Source organism: Oncorhynchus gorbuscha, linkage group LG20 (assembly GCF_021184085.1).
Source record: "Oncorhynchus gorbuscha isolate QuinsamMale2020 ecotype Even-year linkage group LG20, OgorEven_v1.0, whole genome shotgun sequence".
Taxonomy (NCBI): Eukaryota; Metazoa; Chordata; class Actinopteri; order Salmoniformes; family Salmonidae; genus Oncorhynchus; species Oncorhynchus gorbuscha.
In genome coordinates, this window is record NC_060192.1 from 25,818,482 (window position 1) to 25,833,067 (window position 14,586).

General features: G+C 44.7%; 2 protein-coding genes across 2 annotated transcripts in view; both read left to right on the top strand.

Annotated features, from left to right (window-relative positions):
• The window catches only part of LOC124007529 (leucine-rich repeat transmembrane protein FLRT1-like), a 39,013-nt gene that overhangs the window by 17,431 nt on the left and 6,996 nt on the right, over positions 1 to 14,586 (top strand). The gene's annotated exons all lie outside the window — the stretch shown is intronic.
• Positions 6,996 to 7,679, top strand: LOC124007530 (dentin sialophosphoprotein-like; the record flags this gene model as incomplete). The annotated part of the gene is made up of 1 exon (XM_046318173.1): positions 6,996 to 7,679. A coding segment is annotated over one exon (684 nt), but the record flags the coding sequence as incomplete, so codon positions are not given.

The window sequence follows — 14,586 nt, forward strand, 5'->3', positions numbered from 1 at the left end:
CAGTGTGGTTGAGATTGCATCGTCTGTGGACCTATTTGGGCGGTAAGCAAACTGGAGTGGGTCTAGGGTGTCAGGTAGGGTGGAGGTGATATGGTCCTTGACTAGTCTCTCAAAGCACTTCATGATGACGGAAGTGAGTGCTACGGGCGGTAGTCGTTTAGCTCAGTTACCTTAGCTTTCTTGGGAACAGGTACAATGGTGGCCCTCTTGAAGCATGTGGGAACAGCAGACTGGGATAGGGATTGATTGAATATGTCCGTAAACACACCAGCCAGCTGGTCTGCGCATGCTCTGAGGGCGCGGCTGGGGATGCGAGGGTTAACACGTTTAAATGTTTTACTCACCTCGGCTGCAGTGAAGGAGAGGCCGCATGTTTTGGTTGAAGGCCATGTCAGTGGCACTGTATTGTCCTCAAAGCGGGCAAAAAAGTTATTTAGTCTGCCTGGGAGCAAGACATCCTGGTCCGTGACGGGGCTGGTTTTCATTTTGTAATCCGTGATTGACTGTAGACCCTGCCACATACCTCTTGTGTCTGAGCCGTTGAATTGAGATTCTACTTTGTCTCTATACTGACGCTTAGCTTGTTTGATTGCCTTGCGGAGGGAATAGCTACACTGTTTGTATTCGGTCATATTTCCGGTCACCTTGCCCTGATTAAAAGCAGTGGTTCGCGCTTTCAGTTTCACGCGAATGCTGCCATCAATCCACGGTTTCTGGTTTGGGAATGTTTTAATCGTTGCTATGGGAACAACATCTTCAACGCACGTTCTAATGAACTCGCAGTCCACGTGATGGAAGCAGTCTTGGAGTGTGGAATCAGATTGGTCGGACCAGCATTGAACAGACCTCAGCGTGGGAGCTTCTTGTTTTAGTTTCTGTCTGTAGGCAGGGATCAACCAAATGGAGTCGTGGTCAGCTTTTCCGAAAGGAGGGCGGGGCAGGGCCTTATATGCGTCGCGGAAGTTAGAATAGCAGTGATCCAAGGTTTTGCCAGCCCTGGTTGCGCAATCGATATGCTGATACAATTTAGGGAGTCTTGTTTTCAGATCAGCCTTGTTAAAATCCCCAGCTACAATGAATGCAGCCTCAGGATGTATGGATTCCAGTTTGCAAAGAGTTAAATAAAGTTTGTTCAGAGCCATCGATGTGTCTGCTTGGGGGGGAATATATACGACTGTGATTATAATCTAAGAGAATTCCCTTGGTAGATAATGCGGTCTACATTTGATTGTGAGGAATTCTAAATCAGGTGAACAGAAGGACTTGAGTTCCTGTATGCTTTTGTGACCACACCACGTCTCGTTAGCCATAAGGCATACGCCCCCGCCCCTCTTCTTACCAGAAAGATGTTTGTTTCTGTCGGCGTGATGCGTGGAGAAACCAGCTGGCTGCACCGACACCGATAGCGTCTCTCCAGTGAGCCATGTTTCCGTGAAGCAAATAACGTTACAGTCTCTGATGTCCCTCTGGAATGCTACCCTTGCTCGGATTTCATCAACCTTGTTGTCAAGAGACTGGACATTGGCGAGAAGTATACTGGGGAGTCGTGACCAGAAAGGCAGAACACAGGATCCGCATCGCGAAAGTCATATTCTTGGTCGTACTGATGGTGAGTTGGTGAGTTGACGCTGCTCTTATATTCGGTAGTTCTTCTCGACTGTATGTAATGAAACCTAAGATGACCTGGGGTACTAATGTAAGAAATAACACGTAAAAAAACAAAAAACAAAAAACAAAAAACTGCATAGTTTCCTAGGAACGCGAAGCGAGGCGGCCATCTCTGTCGGCGGCCATCTGCTGTTACTACTGCAGCAACAGTAGTAACAGCAGCAGCAGCGACAGTAGTAGCAGCAGCGACAGTAGTAACAGTAGCAGCAGCAACAGTAATAAGAGCAGCAGCAACAGGAATAGTAGCAGCAAGCAGCAACAGTAGTACAGCAGCAGCGACAGTAGTAACAGCAGCAGCAACAGTAATAAGAGCAGCAGCAACAGGAATAGTAGCAGCAGCGACAGTAGTAACAGTAGCAGCAGCAGCAGAAGCAGTAGCAGCAGCAACAGTAGTCCAGCAGCAGCAGCAACAGTAATAAGAGCAGCAGCAACAGGAATAGTAGCAGCAAGCAGCAACAGTAGTACAGCAGCAGCAACAGTAATAACAGCAGCAGCAGCAACAGTAGTGACAGCAGCAGCAGCAACAGTAGTAACAGCAACAGCAACATTAGTGACAGCAGCAGTAGTAACAGTAATAACAGCTGCAGCAGCAACAGTAATAACAGCAGCAGCAGCAACAGTAGTAACAGCAGCAGCGACAGTAGTGACAGCAGCAGCAGCAGCAACATTAGTGACAGCAGCAGCAGCAACAGTAATAACAGCAGCAGCAACAGTAGTGCAGCAGCAGCAACTGTAACGGTGTTCGTCTGTAGAAAGAGAGTCGGACCAAAATGCGGCGTGGTGGTTACTCATGTTCTTTAATGAAAAATGAACGATACATGAAATAACTTATTATACAAAACAACAAACGAAACGCGAAAACCTATACAGCCTATCTTGTGACAACAAACACAGAGACAGGAACTATCACCCACAAAACACACAGTGAAACCTAGGCTACCTAAATATGGTTCCCAATCAGAGACAACGAGAATCACCTGACTCTGATTGAGAACCGCCTCAGGCAGCCAAGCCTATGCTAGACACCCCTACTCAGCCGCAATCCCAATGCCTACTAAAACCCCAATACAAAACACAATAAAATAAACCCATGTCACACCCTGGCCTGACCAAATAAATAACGAAAACACAAAATACTAAGACCAAGGCGTGACAGCAACAGTAGTTACAGCAGCAACAGTAGTAACAGCAGCATCCGCAACAGTAGTAACAGCAGCATCCGCAACAGTAGTAACAGCAGCATCCGCAACAGTAGTAACAGCAGCATCCGCAACAGTAGTAACAGCAGCATCCGCAACAGTAGTAACAGCAGCAGCAGCGACAGTAGTAACAGCAGCAGCAGCGACAGTAGTAACAGCAGCAGCAACAGAAGCAACAGTGACAGTAGTAACAGCAGCAGCAGCGACAGTAGTAGCAGCAGCAGCGACAGTAGTAACAGCAGCAGCCACAGTAGTAACAGCAGCAGCAGCGACAGTAGTAACAGCAGCAGCAGCGACAGTAGTAACAGCAGCAGCAGCGACAGTAGTGCCGCAGCAGCAGCGACAGTAGTAACAGCAGCAGCAGCAACAGTAGTAACAGCAGCAGCGACAGTAGTAACACCAGCAACAGTAGTACCAGCAGCAGTAACAGTAGTAACAGCGGCAGCAGCAACAGTAGTAACAGCAGCAGCAGCAACAGTAGTAACAGCAGCAGCAGCAACAGTAGTAACAGCAGCAACAGCTGCAACAGCCGTAACAGCAGCAACAGCAGCAGCGACAGTAGTAAAGTCAGCAACAGCAGTAACAGCAGCAGCAGCAACAGTAGTAACAGCAGCAGCAACGTTAGTCACAGCAGCAACAGCAGTAACAGCAGCAGCAGCGACAGTAGTAACAGCAGCAGCAACGTTAGTCACAGTGGCAGCAGCAACAGTAGTAAAAGCAGCAGCAGCCACAGTAGTAACAGCAGCAGCAGCGACAGTAGTAACAGCAGCAGCAGCGACAGTAGTAACAGCAGCAGCAGCGACAGTAGTGCCGCAGCAGCAGCGACAGTAGTAACAGCAGCAGCAGCAACAGTAGTAACAGCAGCAGCGACAGTAGTAACACCAGCAACAGTAGTACCAGCAGCAGTAACAGTAGTAACAGCGGCAGCAGCAACAGTAGTAACAGCAGCAGCAGCAACAGTAGTAACAGCAGCAGCAGCAACAGTAGTAACAGCAGCAACAGCTGCAACAGCCGTAACAGCAGCAACAGCAGCAGCGACAGTAGTAAAGTCAGCAACAGCAGTAACAGCAGCAGCAGCAACAGTAGTAACAGCAGCAGCAACGTTAGTCACAGCAGCAACAGTAGTAACAGCAGCAGCAGCTGCAGCGACAGTAGTAACAGTAATAACAGCAACAGTAGTAACAGTAGTAACAGCAACAGTAATAACAGCAGCAGCAGCAACAGTAGTAACAGCAGCAGCAGCAACAGTAGTAACAGCAGCAGTAGCAACAGTAGTAACAGCAGCAGTAGCAACAGTAGTAACAGCAGCAGTAGCAACAGTAGTAACAGCAGCAGCAACAGCAGCGACAGTAGTGACAGCAGCAGCAACAGTAGTGACAGCAGCAGCAACAGTAGTAACAGCAGCAGCAGCAACAGTAGTACCAGCAGCAGCAGCGACAGTAGTGACAGCAGCAGCAACAGTAGTAACAGCAGCAGCAACAGTAGTAACAGCAGCAGCAACAGTAGTGACAGCAGCAGCAACAGTAGTAACAGCAGCAGCATCGACAGTCATAAAAGCAGCAACAGCAGTAACAGCAGCAGCAACATTAGTAACAGTAGCAGCAGCAACAGTAGTAACAGCAGCAGCAACAGCAGCGACAGTAGTGACAGCAGCAGCAACAGTAGTGACAGCAGCAGCAACAGTAGTAACAGCAGCAGCAGCGACAGTAGTGACAGCAGCAGCATCGACAGTCATAAAAGCAGCAACAGCAGTAACAGCAGCAGCAACATTAGTAACAGTAGCAGCAGCAACAGTAGTAACAGCAGCAGCAGCTGCAGCGACAGTAGTAACAGTAATAACAGCAACAGTAGTAACAGTAGTAACAGCAACAGTAATAACAGCAGCAGCAGCAACAGTAGTAACAGCAGCAGCAGCAACAGTAGTAACAGCAGCAGTAGCAACAGTAGTAACAGCAGCAGTATCAACAGTAGTAACAGCAGCAGTAGCAACAGTAGTAACAGCAGCAGTAGCAACAGTAGTAACAGCAGCAGTAGCAACAGTAGTAACAGCAGCAGTAGCAACAGTAGTAACAGCAGCAGCAACAGCAGCGACAGTAGTGACAGCAGCAGCAACAGTAGTGACAGCAGCAGCAACAGTAGTAACAGCAGCAGCAGCAACAGTAGTAACAGCAGCAGCAGCGACAGTAGTGACAGCAGCAGCAACAGTAGTAACAGCAGCAGCAACAGTAGTAACAGCAGCAGCAACAGTAGTAACAGCAGCAGCAACAGTAGTGACAGCAGCAGCAACAGTAGTAACAGCAGTAGCAACAGTAGTAACAGCAGCAGCAGCAACAGTAGTAACAGCAGCAGCAACAGTAGTAACAGCAGCAGCAACAGTAGTAACAGCAGTAGCAACAGTAGTAACAGCAGTAGCAACAGTAGTAACAGCAGCAGCAACAGTAGTAACAGCAGTAGCAACAGTAGTAACAGCAGCAGCAGCGACAGTAGTAACAGCAGTAGCAACAGTAGTAACAGCAGCAGCAACAGTAGTAACAGCAGTAGCAACAGTAGTAACAGCAGCAGCAGCGACAGTAGTGACAGCAGCAGCAACAGTAGTAACAGCAGTAGCAACAGTAGTAACAGCAGCAGCAGCGACAGTAGTAACAGCAGCAGCAACAGTAGTAACAGCAGCAGCAACAGTAGTAACAGCAGCAGCAGCAACAGTAGTAACAGCAGCAGCAACGTTAGTCACAGCAGCAACAGCAGTAACAGCAGCAGCAGCGACAGTAGTAACAGCAGCAGCAACGTTAGTCACAGTGGCAGCAGCAACAGTAGTAAAAGCAGCAGCAGCCACAGTAGTAACAGCAGCAGCAGCGACAGTAGTAACAGCAGCAGCAGCGACAGTAGTAACAGCAGCAGCAGCGACAGTAGTGCCGCAGCAGCAGCGACAGTAGTAACAGCAGCAGCAGCAACAGTAGTAACAGCAGCAGCGACAGTAGTAACACCAGCAACAGTAGTACCAGCAGCAGTAACAGTAGTAACAGCGGCAGCAGCAACAGTAGTAACAGCAGCAGCAGCAACAGTAGTAACAGCAGCAGCAGCAACAGTAGTAACAGCAGCAACAGCTGCAACAGCCGTAACAGCAGCAACAGCAGCAGCGACAGTAGTAAAGTCAGCAACAGCAGTAACAGCAGCAGCAGCAACAGTAGTAACAGCAGCAGCAACGTTAGTCACAGCAGCAACAGTAGTAACAGCAGCAGCAGCTGCAGCGACAGTAGTAACAGTAATAACAGCAACAGTAGTAACAGTAGTAACAGCAACAGTAATAACAGCAGCAGCAGCAACAGTAGTAACAGCAGCAGCAGCAACAGTAGTAACAGCAGCAGTAGCAACAGTAGTAACAGCAGCAGTAGCAACAGTAGTAACAGCAGCAGTAGCAACAGTAGTAACAGCAGCAGCAACAGCAGCAACAGTAGTGACAGCAGCAGTAACAGTAGTTACAGCAGCAGCAACAGTAGTAACAGCAGCAGCAGCAACAGTAGTACCAGCAGCAGCAGCGACAGTAGTGACAGCAGCAGCAACAGTAGTAACAGCAGCAGCAACAGTAGTAACAGCAGCAGCAACAGTAGTGACAGCAGCAGCAACAGTAGTAACAGCAGCAGCATCGACAGTCATAAAAGCAGCAACAGCAGTAACAGCAGCAGCAACATTAGTAACAGTAGCAGCAGCAACAGTAGTAACAGCAGCAGCAACAGCAGCGACAGTAGTGACAGCAGCAGCAACAGTAGTGACAGCAGCAGCAACAGTAGTAACAGCAGCAGCAGCGACAGTAGTGACAGCAGCAGCATCGACAGTCATAAAAGCAGCAACAGCAGTAACAGCAGCAGCAACATTAGTAACAGTAGCAGCAGCAACAGTAGTAACAGCAGCAGCAGCTGCAGCGACAGTAGTAACAGTAATAACAGCAACAGTAGTAACAGTAGTAACAGCAACAGTAATAACAGCAGCAGCAGCAACAGTAGTAACAGCAGCAGCAGCAACAGTAGTAACAGCAGCAGTAGCAACAGTAGTAACAGCAGCAGTATCAACAGTAGTAACAGCAGCAGTAGCAACAGTAGTAACAGCAGCAGTAGCAACAGTAGTAACAGCAGCAGTAGCAACAGTAGTAACAGCAGCAGTAGCAACAGTAGTAACAGCAGCAGCAACAGCAGCGACAGTAGTGACAGCAGCAGCAACAGTAGTGACAGCAGCAGCAACAGTAGTAACAGCAGCAGCAGCAACAGTAGTAACAGCAGCAGCAGCGACAGTAGTGACAGCAGCAGCAACAGTAGTAACAGCAGCAGCAACAGTAGTAACAGCAGCAGCAACAGTAGTAACAGCAGCAGCAACAGTAGTGACAGCAGCAGCAACAGTAGTAACAGCAGTAGCAACAGTAGTAACAGCAGCAGCAGCAACAGTAGTAACAGCAGCAGCAACAGTAGTAACAGCAGCAGCAACAGTAGTAACAGCAGTAGCAACAGTAGTAACAGCAGTAGCAACAGTAGTAACAGCAGCAGCAACAGTAGTAACAGCAGTAGCAACAGTAGTAACAGCAGCAGCAGTGACAGTAGTAACAGCAGTAGCAACAGTAGTAACAGCAGCAGCAACAGTAGTAACAGCAGTAGCAACAGTAGTAACAGCAGCAGCAGCGACAGTAGTAACAGCAGCAGCAACAGTAGTAACAGCAGTAGCAACAGTAGTAACAGCAGCAGCAGCGACAGTAGTAACAGCAGCAGCAACAGTAGTAACAGCAGCAGCAACAGTAGTAACAGCAGCAGTAGCAACAGTAGTAACAGCAGCAGCAACAGTAGTGACAGCAGCAGCAACAGTAGTGACAGCAGCAGCAACAGTAGTAACAGCAGCAGCAACAGTAGTGACAGCAGCAGCAACAGTAGTAACAGCAGCAGTAGCAACAGTAGTAACAGCAGCAGCAACAGTAGTGACAGCAGCAGCAACAGTAGTAACAGCAGCAGCAACAGTAGTAACAGCAGCAGCAACAGTAGTGACAGCAGCAGCAACAGTAGTAACAGCAGCAGTAGCAACAGTAGTAACAGCAGCAGCAACAGTAGTGACAGCAGCAGCAGAGTGGGTAGGAAAATGGACTAGTGACAAGACGGATGCTGTCTCCAACCCCAGGAGGGACATGTCATAGTGATGTAGTGCTCATATCAAGGCACTTAACCTCAATGGCTCATGGGTAACCTTCTAATTTAACATTCACGGCTGTTACTGAAACATTCACAGAAATCATGTATAGATGTCCCTCGGAGATTTGAGTTAAAGTTTACATTATGATGCGTGCATATCATTTTAGGATATGGCCCTAATGGAGTTTTCAGATTAAATGTACAATATGGTAACAGTACTGTTTGTACGTTACTTTGATTAAAGCATCTGCTCTGAATTTATAGATTGAGTGGATTAGGTAATATGTTAATGTCATTATTGATAAATTGATGATTATTATCTTTTAAGCCATTAATAATTAGTTTAATTGTTTTTAATACAATCATGTGTTTTGCATCATTAGGTTGGTTTGTACCCTACTGGACATTTTGAAGGCAGCTGATTCAGATTTAGTAGCGGTAACATCAGTTCAGAGCTAATGACTTTGAAGAGGCCTAGGGTCTGTTCCAGACAAGCAATGAAGCTCACTGATTGCACTCTGCTGACTCAAGCACAATGGACTGCTTCTAATAGTTTTTCTCTCACAGAAACGACTATATACAGTACTGCCAAAGACACAGTATTTAAACTATTAAAAGTCTTGCAGAATGGTCCAACAGTGCATTCGGAAGTATCAGACACCTTGACTTTTTCTACATTTTCCAGCCTTATTCTAAAACGGATAGAATTTATTTTTTCCGTCATCAATCTAGATAATACCCGATAATGACAAAGCGAAAACAAGTTTTTAGAAATGTTTGCACATTATAACATTTTTTAAACAGAAATACCTTATTTACCTAAGTATTCAGACCCTTTGGTATGAGACTCAAAATTGAGCTCAGGTGCATCCTGTTTCCATCGATCATCCTTGATGTTTCTACAACTTGATTGGAGTCCACCTGTGGTAATTGAAATTGTTTGGACATGATTTGGAAAGGCACACACCTGTCTATATAAGGTCCCACAGTTGACAGTGCATGTCGGTGCAAAAACGAAGCCATGAGGTCAAAGGAATTGAAGGTTCCCAAGAACACAGTGGCCTCCATCATTCTTAAATGGAAGAAGTTTGGAACCAACAAGACTTTTCCTAGAGTTGGACTGAGCAATCGGGGGAGGACTTTGGTCAGGGAGGTGACCAAGAACCCGATAGTCACTCTGACAGAGCTCCAGAGTTCCTCTGTGGAGATGGGAGAACTTTCCATAAGGACAACCATCTCTGCAGCACTCCACCAATCAGGCCTTTATGGTTGAGTGGCCAGATGGAAAGCCACTCCTCAGTAAAAGGCACATGACAGCCCCCTTGGAGTTTGCCAAAAGGCACCTTAAAGACTCTCAGATCATGAGAAACAAGATTCTCTGTTTTGATGAAGCCAAGATTGAACTCTTTGGCCTGAATGCCAAGCGTCACGTCTGGAGGAAACCTGGCACCATCCCTACGGTGAAGCATGGTGGTGGCAGCATCATGCTGTGTGGATGTTTTTCAGAGGCAGGACTGGGAGACTAGTCAAGATCGAGGAAAAGATTAATGGAGCAAAGTACAGAGAGATCCTTGATGAAAACCTGCTCCAGAGTGCTCAGGACCTCAGACTGGAGTGAATCTTCACCTTCCAACAGGACAACGACCCTAAGCACACAGCCAAGACAAGGCAGGAGTGGCTTTGGGACAAGTCTCTGAATGTCCTTGAGTGACCCAGCCAGAGCCCGGACTTGAACCCATCGAACAGAGAAGAGAGCAACGATGCTCCCCATCCAACCTGACAGAGCTTGAGGGGATTTGCAGAGAAGAATGGGAGAAACTCCCCAAATACAGGTGTACCAAGCTTGTAGTGTCATACCCAAGAAGACTCTAGGCTGTCATCGCTGCCAAAGGTGATTCAACAAATTACTGAGTAAAGGGTCTGAATACTTACAGTACCTGTTATGCAGGTGAATGAGGACCCAAAAGCGATATAACAGAAACAGAGTCTTTTAATGTCCAAACAGGGAAAACATAAATCCTCAATCATTACAGGGGAAGTCCAAACAGGGAAAACACAAATCCTCTAGTTTAACAGGAGAGTCCCCCTTCTAGTTGTTGAGGAGAGTTGCAGGGCTAGCGGCAACAGACTGCAGGTCCCTTCGGGTAGGCGCGGGCCGTAGAGGATAGAGACACCTGCTCACATGCAGTATCTGATGACGAGGCAGAATACAACAGGACGGAACAAAGGCAAAGCAAACAAGAATCCGACAAGGACAGAAGCAGAAGCAGAGAGAGAAATAGAGACCTAATCAGAGGGCAAAATAGGGGACAGGTGTGAGAGAGTAAACGAGGTCGTTAGGAGAATGAGGAACAGCTGGAAGCAGGAACGGAACGATAGAGAGAGAGGGGGATAAAGAGAGAGAAAGAAACCTAATACGACCAGCAGGGGGAAACGAAGAGAAGAGAAAGCACAGGGACAAGCCATGACAATACAATAGATGACAGTACCAGTCAAACGTTTGGACACACCTACTCCTTCAAGGGTTTTTCTTTATTTTAAACATTTTTTTTACATTGTAGAATAATAGTGAAGGCATCAAAACTATGAAATGACACATGGAATCATGTAGTAACCAAAAACGTGTGAAACAAATCAAAATAGATTTTATTTTTGAGATTCTTCAAAGTAGCCAAACTTTGCCTTGATGACAGCATTGCACAATCTTGGCATTCTCTCAACCAGCTTCATGATGTAGTCACCTGGAATGCATTTCAATTAACAGGTGTGCCTTGTTAAAAGTTAATTTGTGGAATTTCTTTCCTTCTTAATGTGTTTGAGCCAATCAGACAAGGTAGGGGTGGTATACAGATAGCCCTATTTGGTTAAAGACCAAGTCCATGGACTGTCGTTTCTCTTTGCTTATTTGAGCTGTTCTTGCCATAATATTATTCTTTATTTGTACATTTTAATTTAAGCTTTATTTAACTAGGCAAGTCAGTTAAGAACAAATTCTTATTTACAATGATGACCTAGGAACAGTGGGTTAACTGCCTTGTTTAGGGGCAGAACGACAGATCTTTACCGAATCCCCGAGCTGACAAGGTAAAAATCTGTCGTTCTGCCCCTGAACAAAGCAATTAGCCCACTGTTCCTAGGCCATCATTGTAAATAAGAATTTGTTCTAAACTGACTTGCCTAGTTCAATTAAGTTTAAATTAAAATTCAAAATTATATATATATATATATATTATGGCTCAAATAAGCAAATAGAAATGACAGTCCATTTTTTCCTTTATACATGAATGTCAGTCAAGAACTTTGTGTGCAGTCGCAAAAACCGTCAAGCACTATGATGAAACTGGCTCTCATGGGGATCGCCACTTCAGAGTGTTCAAGTAACAGACACATCTCAACATCAACTGTTCAGAAGAGACTGCGTGATTCAGGCCTTCATGATCGAATTGCTGCAAAGAAACCACTACTAAAGCAGGCCAATAAGAAGTGGAGACTTGCTTGGGCTAAGAAACACGAGCAATGGACATTAGACCAGTAGAAATCTGTCCTTTCCAGGTGAAGCTGGTTGAGAGAATGCCAAGAGTGTGCAAAGCTGTCATCAAGGCAAAGGGTGGCAACTTTGAAAAAAAGCTAATATCAAATATATTTTGATTTGTTTAACACTTTTTTGTTTACTACATGATTCCAAATGTGTTATTTCATAGTTTTGATGTCTTCACTATTATTCTACAATGTATAAAATAGTTTTAAAAATAAAGAAAAACCCTTGAATGAGTAGGTGTGTCCAAACTTTTGACTGGTACTGTATGTACATGTGATATTTTCGTTTAAATTATGGGGTATTGTGTGTAGATTGATGAGGATCATTTTTTTTAAATTCATTTTAGAATAAGGCTGTAACATAACAAAATGTAAAAAAGTCAAAGGGTCTGAATTCTTTCCAAATGCACTGTACACTGAGATACATACAAATAATAATATACGGAAATAACATTTTGGAGAGTTGATAGAACAACAATGATTGAGCATGGCCGTATTGTAGCACAATAAAAGTAAATAGGTCATCGTTTTTTTCTTGTATATATTTCTTTTCCATCCTCAGACTCTTCATCCTCTATTTTTGTGTTTCATTTATTCCTCCTTTGATCCCTTCATTTATCCCCTTCAGCACCATGGCCATCTCTTGCTTGTATCCCTCCTTCCCAAGCACCAATCACTACATTTTAAATGACATTCATGGACATAGGCATGTAAGATAAGCTTCGTGCCAGTGTTATCTCTACCATGCCATCAATAGAGTGGATTTCCCCGATACACCAGCACCCGCTTTGGTAATCATTCCCAGATTTTCCTCTTTTATAATAAATATGTGGATATGAGTGCTGCCAGTTACGGTTTCTGTAGTGGATTTCATGGTGAAGATACTGTAGCAACAGTCAATGCTGTCATTTTACATCTACTCTCTCTCTCTCTCTCTCTCTCTCTCTCTCTCTCTCTCTCTCTCTCTCTCTCTCTCTCTCTCTCCACCACCCCTCTCTCTCTCTCTCTCTCTCTCCCTCTCTATGTAAATTGATCCTCTACTTCTTGCTCCAGTATTGGAAAGTGTAGGGCTGTTTTGTGTACTGTACCCCCCCTGCCTTAGGCGACTGTGTGTCTGGCCAGACCATTTCCACACCAACCCCCTCCTCATCCCCTCCACGCAGCTCCGCATTGTCTGACATCTCCCGAATACAGATGACTGCAACTTTGACTGCAACAATTTGTGGGGACACACACGCGTCCTGTACAGTCTGGCTCACGCACACACACGTCTATATACTTCTGTCACTGTACTCTACAAGTACATCCACACACACAAAAACACACACACTCTCACACCCTCAATGGATCTGCACCATAGACATATAATACCTTCAGAGTAGTATACGTATTCATACCCCTTTACTTTTTCCACATTTTGTTGGGTTACAGCCTGAATTTAAGATTGATTCAATTGAGATGTTGTGTCACTGGCCTACACACAATACCCCATAATGTCAGTGGAATTATGTTTTTAGAAATGTTTACAAATGAATTAAAAATAAAATGCTGAAATGTCTTCAGTCAACAAGTATTCAACCCCATTGTTATGGCAAACCTAAATTAATTCAGGAGTAAAAATGTATTTAACAAGTCACATAATAAGTTGTATTGGCTCATTCTGTGTGCAATAATAGTGTTTAACATGATTTTTAAATGACTACCACATCTCTACACCCCACACACAAAGTACAATTATCTGTAAAGTCTCTCAGTTGAGCAGTGAGCAGTCAAACACAGATTCAACCACAAAGACCAGGGAAGTTTTCCAACCGCTCGCAAAGAAGTGCACCGATTGGTAGATGGGTAAAAAAGCAGACATTGAATATCCCTTTGAACATGGTGAAGTTATTAATTACACTTTGGATGGTGTATCAATACACTCAGTCACTACACCCATACAGTTGTCCTTCCTAACTCAGTTGCCGGTCAGGAAGGAAACCGCTCAGGGATTTCACCATGAGGCCATTGGTGACTTTAAAACAGTTACAGAGTTTAATGGCTGTGATAGGAAACTGAGAATGGATCAACAACATTGTAGTTACTCCACAATACTAACCTAAATGACAGAGTGAAAAGAAGGAACCCTGTACAGAATAAAACGTATTCCAAAACATGCATCCTGTTTGCAATAAGGCACTAAAGAAAAACTGTACAAAAAAATGGTCAAATCAACTTTTTGTCCTGAATACAAAGCGTTAAGTTTGGAGCAAATCCAACACAACACATCACTGAGTACCACGCTTAATATTTTCAATCATGGTGGTGGCTGCATCATGTTATGAGTATGCTTGTAATCAGCCAAGAATAGAAACAGAATAGAGATAAGCACAGGCAAAATCCTAGAGGAAAACCTGGTTCAGTCTGCTTTACACCAGACACTGGGAGACAAATTCACTTTTCAGCAGGACAATAACCTAAAACAGGACAAATCTACACTGGAGTTGCTTACCAAGAAGACAGTGAATGTGGCCCAGTTACAGTTTTGGCTTGAAAATGGCTGTCTAGCAATGATCAACAACCAACTTGAGGGAGCTTGAAGAATTTTTAAAAGAATAATATGCAAATATTGTACAATCCAGGTGTGCAAAGCTCTTAGAGTCTTCCCATTAAGACTCACAGCTGTAATCGCTGCCAAAGGTGATACTAACATGTATTGACTGAGGGGTGTGAATAGTTATGTAAATGAGATATTTCTGTATTTCATTTTCAATACATTTGCAAAAATGTCTAAAAACATGCTTTCACTTTCTAATTATGGGGTAGTGTGTGTAAATGGCTGAGAAAAAAAATATATTGAATCAATTTCAAATTCAGGCTGTAACACAATTTGTTGTTGTTGAATAAATCAAGGGGTATGAAAGCTTTCTGAAGGCACTGTAATTGATGTCGTAATGTCTGTGGATTAGGCCAGCCCTGCTAGTGTAAGCCAAATGAGTAACCATGGGAGGGAGAAACTAAAGTAACTGTAGAAAGTG